The sequence below is a fragment of the Vulpes vulpes genome, chromosome 16, assembly GCF_048418805.1.
Source record: "Vulpes vulpes isolate BD-2025 chromosome 16, VulVul3, whole genome shotgun sequence".
NCBI lineage: Eukaryota > Metazoa > Chordata > Mammalia > Carnivora > Canidae > Vulpes > Vulpes vulpes.
This window is the reverse complement of record NC_132795.1, coordinates 52,657,977-52,677,985: the sequence shown is the minus strand read 5'-3', so window position 1 is coordinate 52,677,985 and position 20,009 is coordinate 52,657,977. Positions and strand designations below refer to the sequence as shown.

At 59.7% G+C, this 20,009-nt stretch overlaps 1 protein-coding gene across 1 annotated transcript; it reads right to left on the bottom strand.

Moving 5' to 3' along the window:
- Window positions 1–1,907: 1,907 nt before the first annotated feature.
- Window positions 1,908–19,290, bottom strand: TTLL12 (tubulin tyrosine ligase like 12). The gene is made up of 14 exons (XM_072742559.1): window positions 18,848–19,290; window positions 15,453–15,643; window positions 13,516–13,714; window positions 12,582–12,741; window positions 12,362–12,495; window positions 9,985–10,061; window positions 8,631–8,747; window positions 8,359–8,553; window positions 7,925–8,036; window positions 6,210–6,361; window positions 5,735–5,816; window positions 3,961–4,029; window positions 3,371–3,509; window positions 1,908–2,925 (listed from the first exon to the last, which is right to left on the bottom strand). The coding sequence occupies exons 1-14, from the start codon at window positions 19,001–19,003 to the stop codon at window positions 2,774–2,776; spliced, it is 1,935 nt and encodes a 644-aa protein (XP_072598660.1). The 5' UTR covers window positions 19,004–19,290; the 3' UTR covers window positions 1,908–2,773.
- Between the last annotated feature and the right edge of the window lie 719 nt (window positions 19,291–20,009).

The following is a 20,009-nucleotide window of genomic DNA, read 5'->3' as shown; positions in this document are numbered from 1 at the left end:
CAGGAATGGCTGGAAAAGTGGAGTGGCAGGTGTACTTTGCCATTGTTTGCCGGCCTCCTTGTGTTACTCTCCTGTTCTTCATAAGTAGACAGCGTTCTCTCCTTTTCTGAGCTTCGTCATCCGCTAAGAACGTGAGGCTCCTGACAATGTCCATGTTGGTTTAATAGGAAAATCTCGCGGATTTGGACATATCTTGCGGATGTCCAGTGTTTCTGGTCTTTGCTCTTTCCTGGAGCTACTTTGTGCCGTTGGAATTTTTTTTTTTTAATTTATTTATTCATGAGAGAGACACACACACAGAGAGAGACAGAGGCAGAGACACAGGCAGAGGGAGAAGCAGGCTCCATGCAGGGAGCCCGACGTGGGACTCGATCCCGGGACTCCAGGATCACGCCCTGGGCTGAAGGCAGCGCTAAACCGCTGAGCCACCCGGGCTGCCTGGAATCTTTTTAACTCTGGGCATTTGCCTCCCTCTGTAGCTGATTGGCCATAAGGTACATAAGACGAGGTCACAGCAGGGTGGCAGTGTGACTCACCAGCGTGCGGATTCTCCATAACATGGTCATCAGCCACTGTGGACTCTGGAACTAAGAGGTTCTACTACGTTGGTGCCTCCAGGAAGGAGCCACCATGCCCGAAGGATCATCACAGAGCATCTTAATAAACTTCACCATCTGCAGCTCAAGCTTTACCTTTTGGGTTTGTTTGTTTCTGGAGAACTTTGGTACAATTAATACTGTGGCTGTGACTCCCTGGCCGACTCCAGATGTCCGACTCATACAAATTCTGTGTTTTGATGAATTCTCAACACAGCGGGGCCGGGGTGGCTCGCTGTTGGGCGTCTGCCTTTGGCTCAGGTCATGATCCTGAGGTCCTGGGATCAAGTCCCAAGCAGGCTCTCCACTCAGCGGGAACCTGCCTCTTCCTCTCCCTCTGCCCTTCCTCCCCCTGCTCCTGCGCTCTCTCAGATAAGAACCATCACCACTGCAAGTGGCCTGGTCTTCAGAGATGGTGGGGGCCCTGCTTGATGTCCTTCTTGGAGGGCATCTGATTTCCACTCATCAGAGGTCCAAGGACATCTAGAATTGGGGAAAAGGATGTTTATAAATTTATAAATAAGGAAAGCCGGGATCATGTGGTCTTCTGATTCCAGCCATTCCTGCTCCGAGAATCCTGACTAATCGGGTGTGAACTGGGGATGAGCAGGACCATCAGCTCCGGATGAATACGCTGGAGTGGGCACCATCCAGGGGCACAGGACGTGCCTTGCAGGGGAAGCCCTGGCCGCAGGTTGTGGGGCTTCAGCCCGTTTCTCAGCTCCGTCACCACCAGGGGGCGCCCCTCATCACCCCCCCATCCTCAGGGTGAGCAAACCGGAATAGCATTCCCTGAAGCCCCCGAAATGCAGTGCCTGCTGGGCCAGTCAGGGCTTCCGGAGGCCAAGGCTCCTGGGCATTGCTCGCGACGCTGAGCGGGCCTCGCTCATGCACATCTGTGCTGCTGCCTTCTGCTCTGGAATGGAACCAGTGCCGGGGACTCCAGCTTTGGGTTAGGAACCTGCTGTGGCCAGTGTTTCCCCAAATCCCTAGCTTGAATCCTACCCGCAATGTGATGGTCACAGGCCCTGCCAGGCCTTCGGGAGGCTCAGGTCACAAGGCTGGAGCCCTCTCAAGGGGGTCAGTGCCCTTACAGGACACCCCACAAAGCTCCCGGGCCCCTTCCCACACGAGGACAGCCACCTGTGAACCAGGGAGAGGGCCCCGACAGACACACCTGCCGCCCCTGCTCCAGGACTGAGGAAGGGCCTTCTGTCTGCAGGCAGCTCCCCCCGCGGGAGGCAACCTGGCCTGTTACCTGGGCTCAGGTGCCCTTTGGCTACACAAAACACACTGGCATCTGACTCCACATTTCAGAAACAAAGTTACAGAAATAATTTTTATATTTTCCTTCCATAAATGAAAAATTAACAAGAACCCAACATTTGACTCTAGACTCTTGTGGAAGGTGGCCTCTGCCTGTAACGTCAAGTTTTCCCTGGAATCATCTCTTCCTCAGTTGTGCGCTGCCTGGTGCTCGGCCCCCACACGCATCACCAAGGCCTCAGGGGACATCAGGTGTTTGTGGGGGTACTCCCGTGCCCGGTGGGCGGCCGGGGCTGCTGGGGCCACCGAGGCAGGAGGGTGGCCTGCTTTGCCGAATGCTAAGGCGATAGCAGCCAAAGGCCACGGGCTTCCTGACCTGGAAACTCCACGGGAAGCTTGCTGGTAAAGGTTTTGGTCGAGATTGGGAACAAGGTGGCTGGGTCTGGGAGGGGGCTCCCAGATGTTCTGGGGGCGCAGGGTGGGACCCCAACCCTCTGCCCCACGGGAGTCACGAGCAGCACTCTGGAGAAGCAGCCTGTCTGGTCCCTGTTCATGTATGGGGTGTTGCTGGGGAAACTTGTTGTGCTCCCCAGAGCCCGTCTCCCACCAACAGCCCAGAATGTGCAGCAGCCTAGGAACCAGACTCTCTGGAAAAGCCCTTCACTGAGCACAGAAGACAGTGAGGGGCAGGGCCTGGCGCTCAGCCCCGGGGACACGGTGACTGGCCCTGCTGCTGACCTTGGGAGGGGAGGACCCTGAGGACCCTGAGCTCCCAGAGGTGGAGCCGGGATGACAGGATGACAGCTCCAGGGCGAGGCTGCGCCTGAGGGAGGAGGGGAGGGGGCTCTGCAGAAGCAGCTCCGGGAGCTGAGGCTGGTACGGCCGGGCGGCCCCAGCAGAGCCACAAGCACCTAGACTAGGCGGGTGACGTGGCAGGGGCCAGGCTCGTCCAGGTACAGGGTGCTGAAGACGTCATTGAAGAAGCTTGGGTGGTACCTGCAGGCCCGTTCACAGTCCGGGTTGAAGTTTACCTCCAGGATCTGGGGCTGCATCACTCGCTTTCCTGATGGCACAAGAGCACAGGGCATCTTACTCCCGGGAGGGGCCCAGGGGGTGGAGGGGCTGAGCTCAGGGCCCGGGAGCCACTCCCCACCCCCATCCCAGGTGCTCAGTCGGGTGGACAGGAAGCAGGCCGTAGGGGCGGGCTGGGCCTCGGGTGCCTGGCCAGGGCATGGGGCCGGTCCTTTCCCTCCTGAGCTCTGTCCTGACACGGCCGCAGCCACTGCCCTTCCCTGGAGGTTGCGCCTTCCCTAATGGTGTGCATCCCAGACCAGATTCCCTGGCGAATTTGCTCAAAGGATAATCTATGCAGCCCTGAGCAGGGGAAGGAAGTAGAGAAGCCTCTCTGTCCCCTGGGGGCGGGGCTGGCACTGCCAGGGCTGGATGATCGGCTTTGGGCAGGGGGAGGGTGGCGTGGATTGGATTACAGGGCGGGGGAGCCCCCTCACCATCTGGCCGGTTGTCCCACTTGAGCATGAGGTCGACAGCGTACACAGCGCGGGATGAGGGATAGTCGCAGAGGCCCAGGGGAGGTGGCTTGGCACAGGCCACTTGGAACAGCTCCGTGAAGGCCTGGAAGATCTCACCCTGGGGATGGAGTAGGCAAGGTCAGGGGTCGCACGGCTGAGGCTGGGACCAGCCCCCAGAGCATCTGACACCTGCCTCTCCCTCCTGGCGTCAGACTACTGCTGAGCTGCCTGAGTCCTGCCTCGGGGGCCCCCAGCTCCCCCTGCATGAAGGGGTCCAGAGCAGCACCTGAGGCACTCACTCCAGGACGCGGAGGCCAGCCTGGGTCTCCAGCTGTGGCCCTGCTGTCCCCTCAGGTTTGCAACTTCTGGGACAGGTGGGGCCTATTGCCACCTGGCTGTTCTAACAGTGCTCCGAGTCCCCTCCACAACACCTCCCAAGGCCCAGCGTGGGAGGACTGCAGCCAGCCTCAGGGGGATGAGCAGGATCATCCTGAGGCAGCCAAGACCCCCACCCGCCCAGTGCCAGCCCAGGAGGGAAGCCCCAGCTCCGCAGATGGCTCAGCACTCACCTGGACGCTCTTCCAGGGGAATTCTGGGTACTGCTTCTCAAACTCAGGGATGAACTCATCATAGTGTACCTGGGACAGACACATGGCATGTCAAACTCTGCCCAGGCCTCATCTGGCCAGGGAGCAGGAAAGCCAGTCTGACCTTAATGTGGAGCCTCAGGGTGCCCAAGACTATCCAGCACCCCCATCCCAGGCACAAATGGGAGACGGGAGACGGAGTCTGAGCTCTGGATCTTACTATGTGACTCAGAACAAGTGGATTTACTTTTCAGAGCCTCAGTGTCATCATCCTTGAACTGGGATGATGCTCCCTGCCCAGTGTTTCTGTGCAGGGCTACTGTGGCTCGAGTACTTAATGCTGAGGGGTCAGCAGGCTGCAAGGCCCGGCGGACACAGCATCACGCTGGTCTCAGAACAGCGTGCCGGAGGTAGAGCCTGGACCGTAACTGCAGGGCCCGGGCCTGAGGTCACTGCTCAGCACCAGCGCAAAGTGCCTGAGGATGGCAAGGTCTCCTCGGGCCAAGACTTCATCCAAACACACCTGTGCCAGCTGGCAGCAAGCTCGGGTTTCTTCCTGAAAGGCCGAGCCAGCATGGGCTCCCTAGGAAGCCCAGTGTTCATATGCTGTGGGACAGGCGTCCCACACACAGGAGCTTCAGGGGAAACGTGACCCTTGGGATGCTGTACTCAGAGTACAGAGGGAAAGCACAGTTCTCTCAGAGACATCTTCCAACCACATCCCGGGCCCCGCTGGGTCCTCGGGACTGGCCTCCAACACAGCCCAGGACAAGAAGCAACAGCTGCGTGTGGGCACAGCCACCGCCACCCCCCTGCCTGAGGACGGGCACAGCGAGGGTTCAATGAAGCACATCTATTAATGGTGAAAACCAAAAATGACCTGTGTGCCTATTACCAGGTGAATGACAAGAATATCCCAGGGCAGGGACGCCTCCAGCCACAGTTAGCAATAATGATGAATCTACATACACTAGGCTCAGCAAAAAAAAGCTATAGAGGAATCTGCTCCATATGAGAGCATTTACACAAAAACTTATATATATACATGCAACACCATCATCTGCAGAGTTTTGGGATGTCCTCATACTGAAAAGAATCAGAACACGCCTGGAGAGGCAGAGTGGCCGCCGTGGGGGAGGCTGGGGAGAGGCCACCTGCAGGCCTTGGGGTGAGCAGGGAGGGTGAGGGGGTGGGTGTGTGCGCCTGACTTCCCCTTGGCCTGAAACAGCCAACAGGCCAGGGAGGACTTTAGGGAGGAGGCGTGAGGGAGCCTATTTCTCCTTCCTCCCTCCTCCACCCAGAGGCGGCCTCAGCCTCGGCCCAGGCTAAGCCTACCGGTCCACGTGCGCTGCTGGCCAGCAGGGGTTTGATGCCCTCTGCCCAAGGTGCCTGGGATCCAGGCAGGGTCATGGGCCAGCAGCGGCAGCCTGTCATGGGGGGCCAGGACATGCACCATATGCCTCCACCCCCACCTGTCCTTGTGCTCCGGTGGGCGCTGAATGGAAGGCTCCGTGCCTCTAGCTGAGGCCTGCCCCCTACCCGGCTCTGACTTGTCCTAGGACCTGGGGAGGCCACAGGCACACAGAACGTGTGCCTCTCAGAGCTGCGGGGCTGCTGTTCTGAGACTAGCACAGGTACCAGATGGCAGCTCCTGATGGTCTACACTGCCTGCCCAGGAGACAAGCCGATAGGTGTGAGGACCGGGTCTCACCTGCCTCCAAACAAACCTGCTCCCTGGGCCCTGCCTGGTCCTTACCTGCTTCAGTACCACTTCTGGGTCATAGTTCATGACGGTGAAATGTTTCTCATAGTCGTCCAGGTCATCAAGTGCGAAGGGCCTACAGGAGAAGTGCACAGACATGGGAGGGTCCTGAGCACGGCCGTGTCCCCACAGGGACCCCATCGGGCGTCACTCCCCACATTGGTGTGAGGGGCGGCCCCAGAGAGCTTGGGTCGGAGTGAGCGACCGGCTAACTGAAAAGACACCTGACGGAGGATCAACATCACCAAGGTCTGCAGGTGCTAATGCTCGTTTGACAGTGATGAGCATTGTTCACATCCCCACTCATGGTGGAAGCCGGCAGGGCCAAAACTGCCACCAGGTCACAGATCCCGGGTCAGTGGGGCTGCCTGCTGGGTGTGTGCTGGAGAAGGAGCTCCAGGGCAAGGCTCTCTGATCCCGAGATAAAGGGGGGCCCTGTTGCCTGCCTCCCAGCCGGTCCCCTGGTTACCGGTTGGAGAACCGCAGCCAGAACACGTCATACACGAACAGAGTCAGGGGCTTCACCGACCGCAGAAGCACGACATAGCGGACATCGAACTTGACCGGCCCCACATCTTCTCGAAGGAACAAGACGGGACTTTCAATGTATTTGGACACAACCTGGAAGATACAGACGCGGGGCTGCAGGCGGCTCTCCCCTCACCTGGGCCAGGACATAGCCCCCGGAGGCACTCCAACCTCGCTCCATCTGATCCATCTTCACTGGCTACGGGCTCACGCTGTGGGACGTCCAGACACTGTCACTGCATCCTGGAGAAAGAGGCACACTCCTGCCCAGTCCCAGGGACACCTGGGATCTCCTGCCCGTTTCAGAGATACCTGCGCCCGCACCTGCTCCTTCCTCTGTCTTTTCAAACCCTGTCTAGGCTGCGGCAAGTTCTGTAACCTTCACTTTGAAAAGGTCCCAGCAGGGCAGCCTGGGTGGCTCAGTGGTTTGGCGCTACCTTCAGCCCAGGGTGGGATCCTGGCGACCCAGGATAGCGTCCCATGTCAGGCTCCCTGCATGGAGCCTGCTTCTCCCTCTGCCTGTGTCTCTGCTTTTCCCCCTCTATGTCTCTCATGAATAAATAAAATCTTAAAAAAAAAAAACGAGGGGATCCCTGGGTGGCTCAGCGGTTTAGCGCCTGCCTTTGGCCCAGGGCGCGATCCTGGAGTCCCGCGATCAAGTCCCGCGTCCGGCTCCCGGCACAGAGCCTGCTTCTCCCTCCTCCTGTGTCTCGTGTCTCTGCCTATCTCTCTATGTCTATCATAAATAAATAAATAAATCTTTAAAAAAAAAATGAAAAGGTCCCACCAGATTTTAGGTTTTTGAAAACTATATACAGAGACACCTGTGTGGCTCAGTGGCTGAGCATCTGCCTTTGGCTCAGTGTGATCCTGGAGTCCCGGGATGGAGTCCGGCATTGGGCTCCTGCATGGAGCCTGCTGCTCCCTCTGCCTGTGTCTCTGCCTCTCTTTCTGTGTCTCTCATGAATATATAAAATCTTAAAAAAAAAAAAAAAAAAAAGAAAGAAAGAAAGAAAGAAAGAAAAGAAGAAAAAATGCATACAAATTTTCAGCCATAAGGGTGCCTGGGTGGCTCGGTTAGTTAAGTGTTTGCCTTTAGCTCAGGTCATGATCTCAGGATCCTGGGATTGAGGCACATCGGGCTGCCAGCTCAGTGGGGAGTATGTTGTTCCCTCTCTCCTCACTCATGCTTTCTCTCTTTCTCTCAAATAAATTAAAAAAAAAAATCTTAAAAAAACAAAACAAAAACCCAAATTCTTAGCCATAATCCCAGTAACTCGCCTGCTGCCTTGCCTCTGCAATCATCCCACGGGTACATTCTCCTTGACCTCTGCCCAGGTGCCCTGTGTCTTGCAGTACCCCCTCTCCACCTCTGATGTGCCCTGGGTCACTACAGTACCCATGTCTAGGGGCTCCCTGGCCCGGCCACCTCCCACCTGCTGGGTGGTCGTGCATGGTGCAACAAGTGGGGACTTAGGTCAGACATAGCGCGAACAGCTCCCCACTTGCCTGGACAGCCACACAGCCCTCCTCTGCAGGCCAGGACACCAGAAGTAGTAGGGTGGGGGCTTCAGAGACACCTGTTAGCTGAGTGACCCCCCCCGCCACAGGTCCCGACCCCCCTCACTCCCTTGCACCCAGAGCTGCAAGGCCCACCTTGGGGGTGCTTTCGCGGTGCCGGATGATGCTGTGGAGGCTCCTGGTGATGTGGGTGTCCAGGCTGCGGGCCAGGTTCCAGGGCTTGCAGATCCAGTGGTTATCCTGGCCCCTGAGAGCACATGGGGTTGGCTAAACTATGCCCTGCACCCACCTTCTTGGGACCATGGCAGCCTTAGAAGAGGGGCACCCAAACTCTCCAAGGGAGTAGTGGGAGGTGTTGCAGAGGGGATGTTGGGCTGGGCCCCGGGGAGCCAGGAAAAGCCTGAGCGAAGGCACGGAGAACTCTGTGGCTCCTAGCACCAAAGCCGGCACATAGATGGTATGAAGCTGGGGAGCCGGCTGAGTGGGGTGGGGGGCTAGGGGAGTGTGACAGTTGTAGGAGTCCCCCATGCAGGGCTCCATGGTGAGGGGAGGCCCAGGAGAGCCCTTACCGCCTCTCCCGCTGTTGGAAGTAGCTAACAAACTGGGGTAACTCGGTGCGTAGGTTGAAGGTGCGGGGCAGCCAGGCCGGGCCCTCAGGGCCCCCTGCCCGGCGCGCGATGGAGGCCAGGCAGTCCTTCACCGTCAGCAGGTTCTCGCAGGGGAACTGGTTCAGCAGCACGTTGGGCCTCTCCTGGCTGAGCCTCCTGCAGGGCCGAGGCAGGTATAAGCAGCGGAGGGGGGCGTCCTGCGGCCTCTAGGGAGGGCGACAGGCGGTGCTCACCTGTAATCCTTGAAGTGGGAGAAGTTGTAGAGAATGTCGGCGTCGGCCTCGCTCTGGGTGAAGGTGAAGCGTGGGTGCCTGAGGTGACTGAGCACCTGCTGGATGTCTGTGTAGACCCTGCAGGGAGAGGTGGGGCTGAGCTGGGGCCCCACCTGTGCTCGCCAAGGCCTGCCATGGCCCCGGGCCTCAGATGCTCCCCACCCCGGCAGATGTTAATTAAGGAGGATGAAGCCAGTAGAAGTTCCACTCTGCAGTCCTAGCTCTGCGGACCCCAGCCCCTCTGCCTGCATGCCGGGTGGGGGGCAACCGGGCTTCTTCTGACCCCAGGGTCCCCACCTGTAAGATGGGGTCATAGCCCAACACACACTTGTCATTGGGGTGAAATGGGGTAACCTGAGTGTTTAACAAACACAGGCCTGCCTCCTATGTGGGAACAGGAAGGACCGACACAACCACCCCCCCAGAGATACAGAACCCGGGCCTCAGAGAAGGCAGCTGGTGCCCAGGTGCCTGCAGGGAAGGGAGTGTGTGGCCAAGACAAGTGGTCTAGACGTGGCCTCGTTTCACACCAGTGCTCACTGCTGCTTGCCCGGCCCTCGCTGGCCCTGGACAGAGGGGAGGACAGAGCCTGGAAGCACATCTGCTGGGGGTGGCAGAGACAGAAGGCAGGAGGGTGGCCCAGCGTGGGACAGCGGTCCAGGGGAGGAGATGAAGGGGACCTCCAGGGACGAGGCCTGCATGAAGCCTTCAGTCCATGGCCGGAGCACAGGGCAGGACTGTGAGCAGGAGGGCCAGATCAAGTGGGCCCCTGATCCTGAGGAGGGCCCCTGGGCAGTGGGCATGGGCACTGGGAAGGGCCCCTGGGCTGAACCGGGTCTGGGTGGCCAGGGGGAGGGACTCTGGGCCTGCTCTCCATCCAGGGGGCACAGCACTGCACGCCCACTCCCTCACCCGTATCATGGAGCGTCTGCTTCCACCTGGTGTCCAACCTGCGCTCACCTGCCTGGCCTTACGTAACTCACCAGTCCACACTTGCAGACACCTGGGAATGGCCTCTCCTGGCAGCCTGGCCGCCCAGTGCATTCACTGTCAGCCCAGGCCCCTATCTCAGGAGGGGCCACTCCCTGCCCATAGGACTGGCTACGTTTTCACTCCAGGACCAGGTGAGCCCCGGCCCATCCCACTTTCACAGCATTCCCTCTGTGATCCTAAGACTGGCACTTTCATCACTGCTGGGCCATAGCAGCCAGCAGGCTCCCCGAGCACCCCTCCCTGGGCCAGGCACTGTTCTAGGAGCCGAGGGAACCTGGGGGAGCGAGGAGGCACCTCAAGGACTGAGAAGGGGTATACGCACTTGAAGACGTGGTCACGGGGATACGCCACTGGACTGATGGCAAGTGGTAGCTTCTCCTTGTTTTCCTCCAAAATGGCCTAGAAGGAAAAGCACTGAGGGTAGAAACAGACGTTCAAGATGGGGAACACACGCCTCTTTCGTCCTGGCACATCATGGGGCATACCCAGACCCCAGGCACGGCCTTCTGACAGGTGCAGCGATGGCCAGAGCCCTCTGGGTAACCCCCCACCCCGCCTCTGGAATTCTGGGGCTCAAGCCTCCTCAGGTGCTGAGCAACCCCATCTATGTCAAAAGGAAAATGTAAACATCGTTCTAAACCTCAATACCAGGCAGCCAAGAAGGTGGCAAGCCTGTCCTGGGAGGGTGCTGCTTGGTTCCAGTGCTGTGCCGAGCGTAAGCCGTGTGCTGGTTTAAAAAACACCCAAGAATTCTGTGACCCTCCCTTCGAAAGGCAGAGTTAACTCATCTCCCCTTGGGTGTGGGCTGGAGTGAATGAGCTGCTCCCGAAGCACAGGAGAGTGTGGATGGGTGTGCTGCTTCGGGAGAGGCCCTCTGGCTTTCTCCTGCTTTCTCTCAGATCATGGGCTCTAAGGGAAGGTAGCTAGCACTCATGGTGATGCCCAGCAGCCCCTCGCAAAGGCCCAAGTGGCCAGAACTGAGGCCTCCTGCCAACACAGCCACTGCCACCTTGCCAGGTGTGTGAGCACCACACAGAAGCAGAACCTCAGTCCCATCAGGCCTCAGAGATGCGGTCCAGCTGACACCTGGTGACACTTTGAGAGGGACTTGGAGTCAAAAGCACCCCCATCTCCTGTTCCACAGGAAGTGGAAAAGATGATAAACGTTTGCTGTGTGAGGCTGCTCTGTTTTGGAGTAATTTCTTATCCAGTAATAGCTAACTCACACTGGTGGCCCCAGGGGCCCGAGCACATCCGGCCTAGATGGGTCACACAAGGAAAAGCAACCAGGGACACCCCAAGTTTGGCCTCAGATCCTCCTTCTGGACAGCAGAGGGCATCCCAAGAGGAAAAACACACCCAACTAACTTGAATTCAAGAGTGTAAATCCAGCTCCGCGATCCTGAGGTCAGAGGGCCAGGGTTGGCCCAGCCTGTCTGCTTGCCAGCTAGAAGCACCCCAAGATCAGCCCCTGTCCCTAAGCCATTCTGCGGTCACACTCCGTTTAATATGCACCTACTAGGTGCCAGTGCTCTATGAGGCTCTGAAACACGTTGAATGACCACATGGTTTCCTGCACAGAAAGTTCAATCACTGCTGGCGGAGATGGAATTCACGGGAAGGGTGCCAGGGGGTCCATCATCCCTACTGCCGCCGCCCAGCCTCTCTCAAACTACAGCACTCACAGGACGGCCAACACCCAGGCCAACACCCACGGCGCTTCCATTCTCCCTGGAGCTAACTTCTTCCTACAACCCCTGAGACACTCAGCCAGTGTCTGATGTGCTGGGGGAGGGAGGGGCACGGGAATTTCAACACAAGAGGACAAGGCTGGCAGCCTCTGCCCACCAGCTGTCAGCCCCCCGGTATTGGACCCCGGCTGTCCGGCTGTCCCGCAAGCTGCCTGACTTTTGCAAGTTACTTAATGCCTCTAGGCCTGTTTCCTCATCCTCAGTAAAATGAAGACAAAGATAGGACCTTAAGTGCTTATGTTGTAAGAATCAGAGTCAAGCACGGCCGTAGGTGCTAACCACAGGCTCACTCGCGGCCTGCTTCCAAACTGGGACCTGACAACGGGAAGTAGTGGCAGGAGATCCGAGGGTGGGGAGGGAGGAGGAAGGCGCCCTGTCCAGACCTGCCCCTGTCCAGCCTGGTCTGCCAGTGGCTCCGTTCCCAGGGGCTCCACCTCCTTCCCTGTCCTGGGCCTCCTGAACCCTGGCTCCCGAATTTGCCCGAGAGGAGGCTGCCCCAAATGAAAGCACCCTTGTGGCCTATAACAGCAACACTAACGATGACCTGCTGAGGGCCCACTGTGTGCCCAGGAACGCACCGTACACGGCTTGAATGGTGTCTCCACATCCCCGGTGAGGGACGTGGCAGGAGAGGGTGAAACAGTGCTGAGTCGGGATTCATAACCAAGCCTCACAGCCCACACTGTGCTCCCTAGCTCCAACCCTGATGGCACAGTTCCTAGCCTCAGGCCCCTGGGGTCTGGGCTCAGGGCTGACACCCGAGCTGGGTGGCCACAAGCAGCTCCCTGAGGCTCACTGCCTGGGCTCTGAGCCCCGTCTCTCAGATACTCCCAAAGTCTTCGCTACCTCCCACAGTAGCCAGGTGGCGTTCAATAATATTGGGTGACCGAAGAACGTTCCAGAAGCCACCAGGCCAAAAGGCCTGAGGTCGGAGGCGGATGGTCACACCTGGTAGTGCTCATCGGGTGGCTCGGGCGTGGAGGAGCTGAAGTCCAGCATGTCGGCGGGGACCCAGGGCAGCAGCATGCACTTCCGGATCAGAGGGTCTGCCTCTCCGTAGGCAAAGTCCCGGGTCACCTCCTCTGCATCAAGACACGTGGCCCATGAGGGGGCAGCAGGAAACCAGGGCCTGGGCGTGTCCTTCGGGGTGGGTGGGTGTCAGACTTACCGCCCGTGTCCAGGTCCCGCAGCGGCCACAGCAGCGTGTAGGCCACTTGCTGGGGCATGTAGAAGAAGGGCGCCGTGGCAAAGCTGGGCGTGTCCGAGTGCTGGATGCGCGAGCCGAACTCGTCCATGATGTACCACACCGGCACCTTCTCCTCGGCCGTCTGTGGGCAGAACACACACGGCAACCGCGTCCACCGGTCCGTCCAGCCTCCTGCCCCTTCTGTGTGCACCTGCCCACAACCTACTGCACCCAGATGACAACCCGTCTACACCCAGCTCCTGGAGCGTCTACCACATGCACCCCAGTCCCGTTAACTGGGGGCCCCGGGGACCACCCTGGGCCGACTAGGACACAGACCAGGAGACCACAGTGTGGTTGCCTGGGTGGTACAGGTGCGGGGACTAAGGTGCTTAGTTTAGCAGCTCCATGAATGTGTCCAGCTTTGTATGTGTAGTGGAGGGGGGGCGGGTGTCCCTGGAGGAGGTAACATCTAAGCAGAGACCAAGAGAAATCACTTTTGTCTTCTCAAAGTGGCAAGGGCCTAGGGCATGAGGGTGGATCTGGGGAGGTTGGTGGGAAGGGTGGTGATGAGCATGAAGACTCGTGCTAAAGGGCCACAGCTCTTCGGAGGCCACTGAGGGCTCTCGGGGGATGACAGAAACTGAAGGCACCAGGAAATAGACAGCCAAGTCGTGGGGCTCAAGTCCAGGGTCTAAGGGAAGGTTGTGTCCTGTGAGCTCAAAGGGCCCCAGACACCTGGGTCCCCAGCACTGGGCAGCCTGAGGGAGGGGAACAGGCCCATGATGAGGCCACAGGGAATGAGGTGGCCCCAGGGGCCGGGTCCCGGCTCTCCCGGGTGGACCCTGCCAGCCCCGATGGCCCAGAGCAGCAAAGGCTCGCATCCCTGTCTTCTGCCTCCCCCAGGCCCACTCACCCCGTGGGCCAGCTGGTAGGTCTGGTTGAACCGCCACATCTCCTCCAGGACCAGGTCCACAGCCTCAGCGCTGGGCAGCTCACCGTGGAACTCTATGCCCATCAGGTTGGCCATGCGGTGCAGCAGCCCGGGCACCTGGTGCAGCTGCTGGCGGGCATGCTCCACGCGGCACGTCCAGGCGTGGTCGATGAGGAAGATGCTGCAGGCATAGGCCGAAAGCGGGTGTGAGGCCGCCCCACAGGTATGGCAGGGAGGGAGGGTCGAGGGGTCCAGCAGGGGGCTCTGCCCCAGGAGAGGATGAGGAGGGAGAGGCCCACTGCTGTGGCCTGGGAAGCTTCCTCTCCCTTCTCCAGTTTCTGCAAAAACCAATGGGGTCCCTACCTCCTATCAGGGGGCTGGTGCAAGAATGAGAGGAGACAAAACATATGGGAATGCTGACTGTATGCCAAGTACTGTGTTCTTGCGGGAAGTGGTGGGGCGGGGGCACAAAGAGGTAAGGACACTTGAGGTGACCAGGCAGGCATTTCCACTGCAGACCTGAGGCCACACCTGCCCTCCCACCACCCCCTAGGGCAGGCCAGAGACCACCACCCAGAGCCCTGCTAGGCAAAGTGGCCCTCACCTCCGTTCCCGAGATGAAGGGAACAGCAAACGCTCCAGTTCTTTGGCTGGGTGGCAAAATCAGCAGTATTTATTCCGTTGTGTTTTTGAGTACTGGATGTTTGCATACACAGAACAAATGCAGATTTATTCTAGCCCATTAGAGGCTATGACCATGGGATGCAACACACACAACCAAGCTTCAAGGCAGGACACCTGGGAGTGACCCTGGGCCAATGTTCATGAGGGGTGCTATACACAGCAGGTGTGGAGAGAGGATGAAGTTGGGGTCTGGGGATCAGGGGAGACTCACAAAGCTCTAAAGGGAGGAAGGCTTGGGAGCAGGGAGGGCTGTGGAGCTGAGAACCAATGCCTGGGGCTCCAAACCCAGAACTCCACCCGCATCCCTCCTGCACCTGCCTGGTGGAGGTGTGCGTGTGCTGAAGGGTGCCGAGGGCAGTGAGCTCCTGAGCCCCAGAGCAGCACAGGTGGGAACAAAGCAGGTGCACTGAACAGAGGGGCCGCGTTAATGGGAAAGTGACCCTGGAAGTTTCTGAGTCAGAGAGCATGTGGGTGGAGGTGCCTGGCTGCTGTCATTACCTGTGCGGCCACTCCTGCCCCCTCACAGGCTGGCCAGGAAGGCCAGGGAGGCCCTGCAGAAGAGGAGGCCGGCCAGGTTCCAACAAAGTTTCATAGACGGGCCTGCAGGGCTGCCGTGGCTGAAGGCAGCACCTCTTGGCCCCTAGGAGACAGGAATCCCAGGGCCCAGGCTTCACTTGCCTTGTCTACCCTGTGGCCCTGGGTGTGGCCCTGGCCTGCTCTGGGCTGCGGTGTCCTCAGCTGAGGAATCAACCAGACCACAATGCTCACACACAGCCCAGGCCTAAAGCTTTGGGAGAACCTGTTCAAGTTTCCTGGGCTCCACCCAGAGACTCCGAGCCAACAGGACCAGGGGTAGGTGCTCAGAAAAGCCGGGCTCATGAGCAAGGCTGCCTTGCACTCCGCTCCCACACTCTTAACCAGCTGTGACTCCAGGCAAATCCTTCCTGTCTCACTGGCAAAATCAGAACGCATCAGCCTCTGCTGTGGAGCCCTAGGGATGGCCGTCAGATGTGGGGAGGCTGCTCTCAGGTCCCTAGGAAATGTGACTCACACGGGGCCACCATCGGTGTCAGGGGCGACGCTACTGTGGGGCCCAGCTGGAGACTCGGGAGCCACAGGCAACACGAGTGCCTGCAATTGCTGCTTCTTCCCAAAGGTGCCAGCCCCCAGGATGTCTAAAAGGGAGCCCGCCCCGAGGGCCACAGCAGGGACGGCAGGTGGCCCTCAGCTCCTACCTGTTGGGGTCAGCCGCCTGTAGCCCGTTCTCGCTGGTCACAATGACCTTGTAGCAGAGTTCCCCGCCGCCACCACCACCGCCGCCGGGGTTGGGCTTCTTCTTCCGTGCCTCCCGGGCCTCCTCACCCTCACTCTCCTCCTCCACTTCCTCCACTTGCATTATCCCGAACATCTCCCCAGCATCGAAAACCTAGGGCCAGAGCAGAGGTGTTGGCAGGCTCCCCAGCCCTGACCCGCTGCCCAGGGAGCATCACAGCTTGGCCTCAAGGACCAAGTAACCCCCTGGGGAGAAGCAGGACCTATTTATTACCCAACTACCCATCTTACAGGTAGGAAAACTGAGGCGCCTAGAGATGGGTCAGAACTGCGGCCTAACCACTGTCACCAGCTGCTGTCCCAAGTCCCTCAGCTCAGGGGACCTGTGCTTAGAACTGGGGCTGCAGGTGTGGGGTGGAATCAGACCTAGCCTGGCCCCTGCTGTGCGGGGAAATGCGTCTCAGAAGGCGGTGGGTAGCCCTGGTCATCAGAAGTGAATGTTAAGAGCCAATTTCACCAGAATAACCAATCCTGCACCAGGCCAGCTGAGGTGACCCAGAAGGAAAGCAGGTGGCCAAGAGCCTCCCACAGCCACCACGGCCAAGAAGCAGTTTGGGTCCGCCCAACTTGTGGCCCGTAGTGTCTCCTGAGGTGCTGGCTCGGAAAGATAAGGGCCTGGGTCCGTACGTTTCCTTGCAGAGGCCAGCGCCAACCACATGCAGACAGGCCCGCCTTCTCCGTGTGCTCTGGAGCCAGGCTGCTCCCTTCAGCCACTCAGGAACTATGAGTCTGCCACAAGTCAGTAAGGGACCCTTGGGGTGGGCACAGGAGCTGGGCTGTGCGCCTGTTTCCCTTTTCATACAGTGTGAACATCAGAACCAACCTCGGGGGGTTGTTGGAAGGATTAAATGACTAACAGACGCCAAAAGCTTAGAAGAGCCTAACTTGCAAATACCGTGTAAGCACCTGCCACCACCATCACGCTTCTGGGACTGTCTCTCCCCGGGGAAGGCATCCTCCACTTTCTAGGAGAGCTCACTGTTCAAGCAATAAAACCGTGCACAGAAAGTCCCCAGCATGCAGCAGGGACCAAGCCAGTTCTCCCCTAAAACCCACTTCTCACGACCCTAACAGAAGAAAACTTCATCCCAACCAATGGAAACCAGCTCCTCGTCCAGGCACAAGCAGCTTTCGTGCTGGGCAGGTGGGCTCTCTGGGGTGAGGGCGAACCACTCACGATCTTGGCCATGATCTTGGCTAGAGAGCAGACAGCACAGTGGGCAAAGGTGGGCCATGTGAGGCCCAGGTAAATGGTGCTGGGGCCTGATCGGAGGTGTTTTTGGCGGGAAAGACCTAAACATGTGGCCAGGGCTGGTGGCTTAAGGACCCCAGGCAGGAACACACAGCTGGGGGTGGGGAAGGCTGAGCACAGGTGGAGCAAGCCCCGTTCCTTGGGAGACAAGGGGAGCTGCCTCAAGCTGGCTCCCTAAGCAGTCAGAGCCAGGGGTAGGGGGGGTGAGACTATCTCCCCTCCAGCGCAGAGTTGCTTGGAGGACTGAAATTCACATCCTGGATTTCAACTTAGAACCCCAAGTCCCCAGCTCTTAGCCCCAAATCTTATGGGAGGGAGGGGGCACAGTGGGGCAGCATTAAGGCCTGGGGATAGAGGGCCTGCCCTCCCCCCAGCTATGAAATGGGGGTGACCACAATCCCTTCCCAGAGGGACTAGAGAAGCCCCTAAGGAGGTAACGAAGGGGAGCAGTGTTTCACCTGGGAAGTTCCTGCCGGCAAGAAGAGTTGGGGTTATTTTAAAACTCCCCATCCTGATTTGAGGCAAGGCACCGGGGTCACTGGCCTTGTGGGGAGCTGGAGGCATCTGACTGCAGTTGGCAGGTGCCCTCCCCCACACCTGGCCCATAGCAGCCAGGGCAGGTTTCACTGAGAACAATAGATGCAAGTTTGGGTCTAGCAAAGTGATGACTCACAGCTCTGCCCAGAACCCCTAACGGCAAGGGAGGGTCATGGAAAAATACTGGCTGCCCCCTGGTAGAGCCACAGCAGCCAGGGCAGGGGGCACTCCACGTTCTGGTAACTCCCCACATGGGCTGGCTCTGGCTGAAGCTCACCTCAAGCCTCCCCACCCAATCCCCACCGAGGCTGTGGGAACTGAGGCTGCGTCCCACTGCCAGGCTTCCAGATACAGACTGCAGCTCAGTCGGACAAGTGTTGCCTAAACGAGGGTTTACTGCCCACCGGAGGCTGGCTGGGCTGGGGTCAGGGGGTTCCCACATCGTGTGCCTTTTACCCAGAATGAGGACCTTCTTCACCTAACAGACTGGTGGGGTCCCCAGCACATGCTTGGGACCAGAGCCAAGTGCTCGGGAAACACTGGTGGAAAGGAAGGCAAGTCATGCAGGGGGAGGAAATTCACAAGAGGCAGGGACAGATGGAGGGGCCCTGACCTCGTGTGAGTTTTAAAAGCTACTGCGTGTTTCAAGCAGGCGGGTACCTGGTGAACCCAGATTTAACACAGAAAACCTGGCTGAGAGGATGGGGTCTGTGGAGCAGCCAGGCCGGGCGACCACCTCTTCCTGGCTCCGGGGCCGCACTTCATCCATCACCTGTCCAGTCTGCCGGGGCTCCTGGGCAGCCCCCTCCCCCAAGAGAGCCTCGTTCCAGCGAAGCAGCCCACCTCACCCGCCACCTCCAGCCCTGAACGAGCTCTGGCTTCTGCAGCACCTGGGCAAACCACCCAAAACCAGCACCCGCGGGGAGCCCCGCCGGAGGCCCAGGCCGCGGACGGCTGGTGAGCAGAAGGGAGCTGTCCCCACGACGGGGCAGAGAATCTGGAAGCGCGGGAGCCCTTTTCTTTAGATTTCATCTCCCACAACCTCTGTTTTCTTTCATCTGCAAAATGAGGGTGGCCGGGCCCGCATCAAATGATGAGACACGAAAGAATCCTGTGACCCCAACTGTGAAAGCCACACAGATGCGTAGGGCACCTACCGCCCCCGGAGGAGGCTCAGGTTCCCCGAGTCCCACAGACTTTGGGAGACCCGCTTCCTCTTCCTGTGACTCCGTTTTCTCAACTGCATAATGGGGACGATGGATCTGCGGGGCTCAGAGGTGTGGGGGAGTCAGCAGAGGGCCCGGGACGCGGCGGCACGCTTCGGTGTCTACACCGCCGGGGGGGGGGGGGGCAGCATGCCCCCTCGCGCTCCTGGTGCATCGGAGGGCAATCCCCTCCGTTTCTCCGCCGCGCCCCGGAGCCCGCCGTGTCCCCCAGACCCGCTCCCAACCTCGGGCGTCGCCCCCGCCCCCGCCCCGGCCGCAGCCCCGGCCCCCGCCCCGCCCGCACCTCGTGCTCCAGCTTGTGCAGGAGGCGGCCCCAGTAGCGCTCGGGGACCCCGGACGCGCGCAGCGCCGGGCCGTGCAGCGCCGCGAACTCGGCCGGGGCCCGCGCGCCGTCCTCCGCAGTCAGGCCCGGGGGGCCGGGCTCCGCGTCGGCGTCCATGGCGCCCGCACGAGCGCCAGCGCCGAGTCCCGCTCCGCCGCCGCCCGCCGCGCCGCCCCGCCCTCCCGCCGCGCTCCCCGCGGCCGCCGCCCACCGCCCGGCGTCGGCACGCGCGGGGCGGCGGGAGGCCGAGCCCCGGGAGCCCGCCCCGGAGCTCCGAGCGCCGGCGGCCAAGCGGCGCGTGCGCGAGTGCGTGAACGCGCGGTCCTGCGCGGGGGCGGCGGCGCGGGCGGGGGCGCGGGCGGGGGGCGCGTCCGGGGCTCGGCGCTGCTGGCGTGTGCGCACGCGCGCCGGCTGGGGGCGGTGCTTCCGGGCTCGCCCGCGGCTGCCCCGGGGGATGCCGGGAGCGAGGCTGGGCCGCGTGCGCCAGGTCGGAAGCGGAAGCCGCTCCTCGCGCGCCGCCCGGAAAAGGAAGCCGAGGCTCGGAGAGCGGGAGGTTCGAGGCCCGGACTCCGCTCTGACGCCGGGCGGCCCCGCGGTGCGAGGGCTGCGCCCGGTCCTCCTGAGCCATTCACCAGATTTAGATGCTGCCGAGCTGCGGCCCTTCTCAGTCTCTGTGCATTTGGATTAAAGATGTAAATTTATTCGGTCAAACCCGGTGGTTTTTCTCCCAAGTGGAAGCACTGCAGAGATTTCTAAGTGCAAGGAGCAGAATCTCAAAACCAGGCTTTGAACGGTCTATTTTTTTTTTTTTTTTGAGCTCTAACGTTGCTTTCGTAGGGATGCGGTTCACTGTTGTGTTTGCAGTTTTGCAATTGTGACTTGCTAAGAAGCAAGAAGGCTGATGTTTTATTTTATCTATTTTTGTGCTTCCATTGCTGAATACCTTCATTAAAACTTTTTTTAAAAATATTTTATTTACTTATTCATGAGAGATAGAGAGACCGAGGCAGAGACACAGAAGCAGGCTCCACGCAGGGAGCCCCGAGTGGGATTCGATCCCAGGGCCCCGGGGTCATGCCCTAGGCCAAAGGCGGCGCTAAACGGCTGAGCCGCCCGGGGATCT

What these genes read in the sequence shown, in the direction of transcription:
- TTLL12 (XM_072742559.1), bottom strand. Translation starts at nt 19,003, where the DNA reads ATGGACGCCGACGCGGAGCCCGGCCCCCCGGGCCTGACTGCGGAGGAC. An exon ending in TGCACAAGCTGGAGCACGAG is followed by an intron (nt 15,644 to 18,847) that starts GTGCGGGCGGGG and finishes CTCTGGCCCTAG; the next exon opens with GTTTTCGATGCTGGGGAGAT. An exon ending in TCCCCTGGAAGAGCGTCCAG is followed by an intron (nt 3,510 to 3,960) that starts GTGAGTGCTGAG and finishes CTCCATCCCCAG; the next exon opens with GGTGAGATCTTCCAGGCCTT.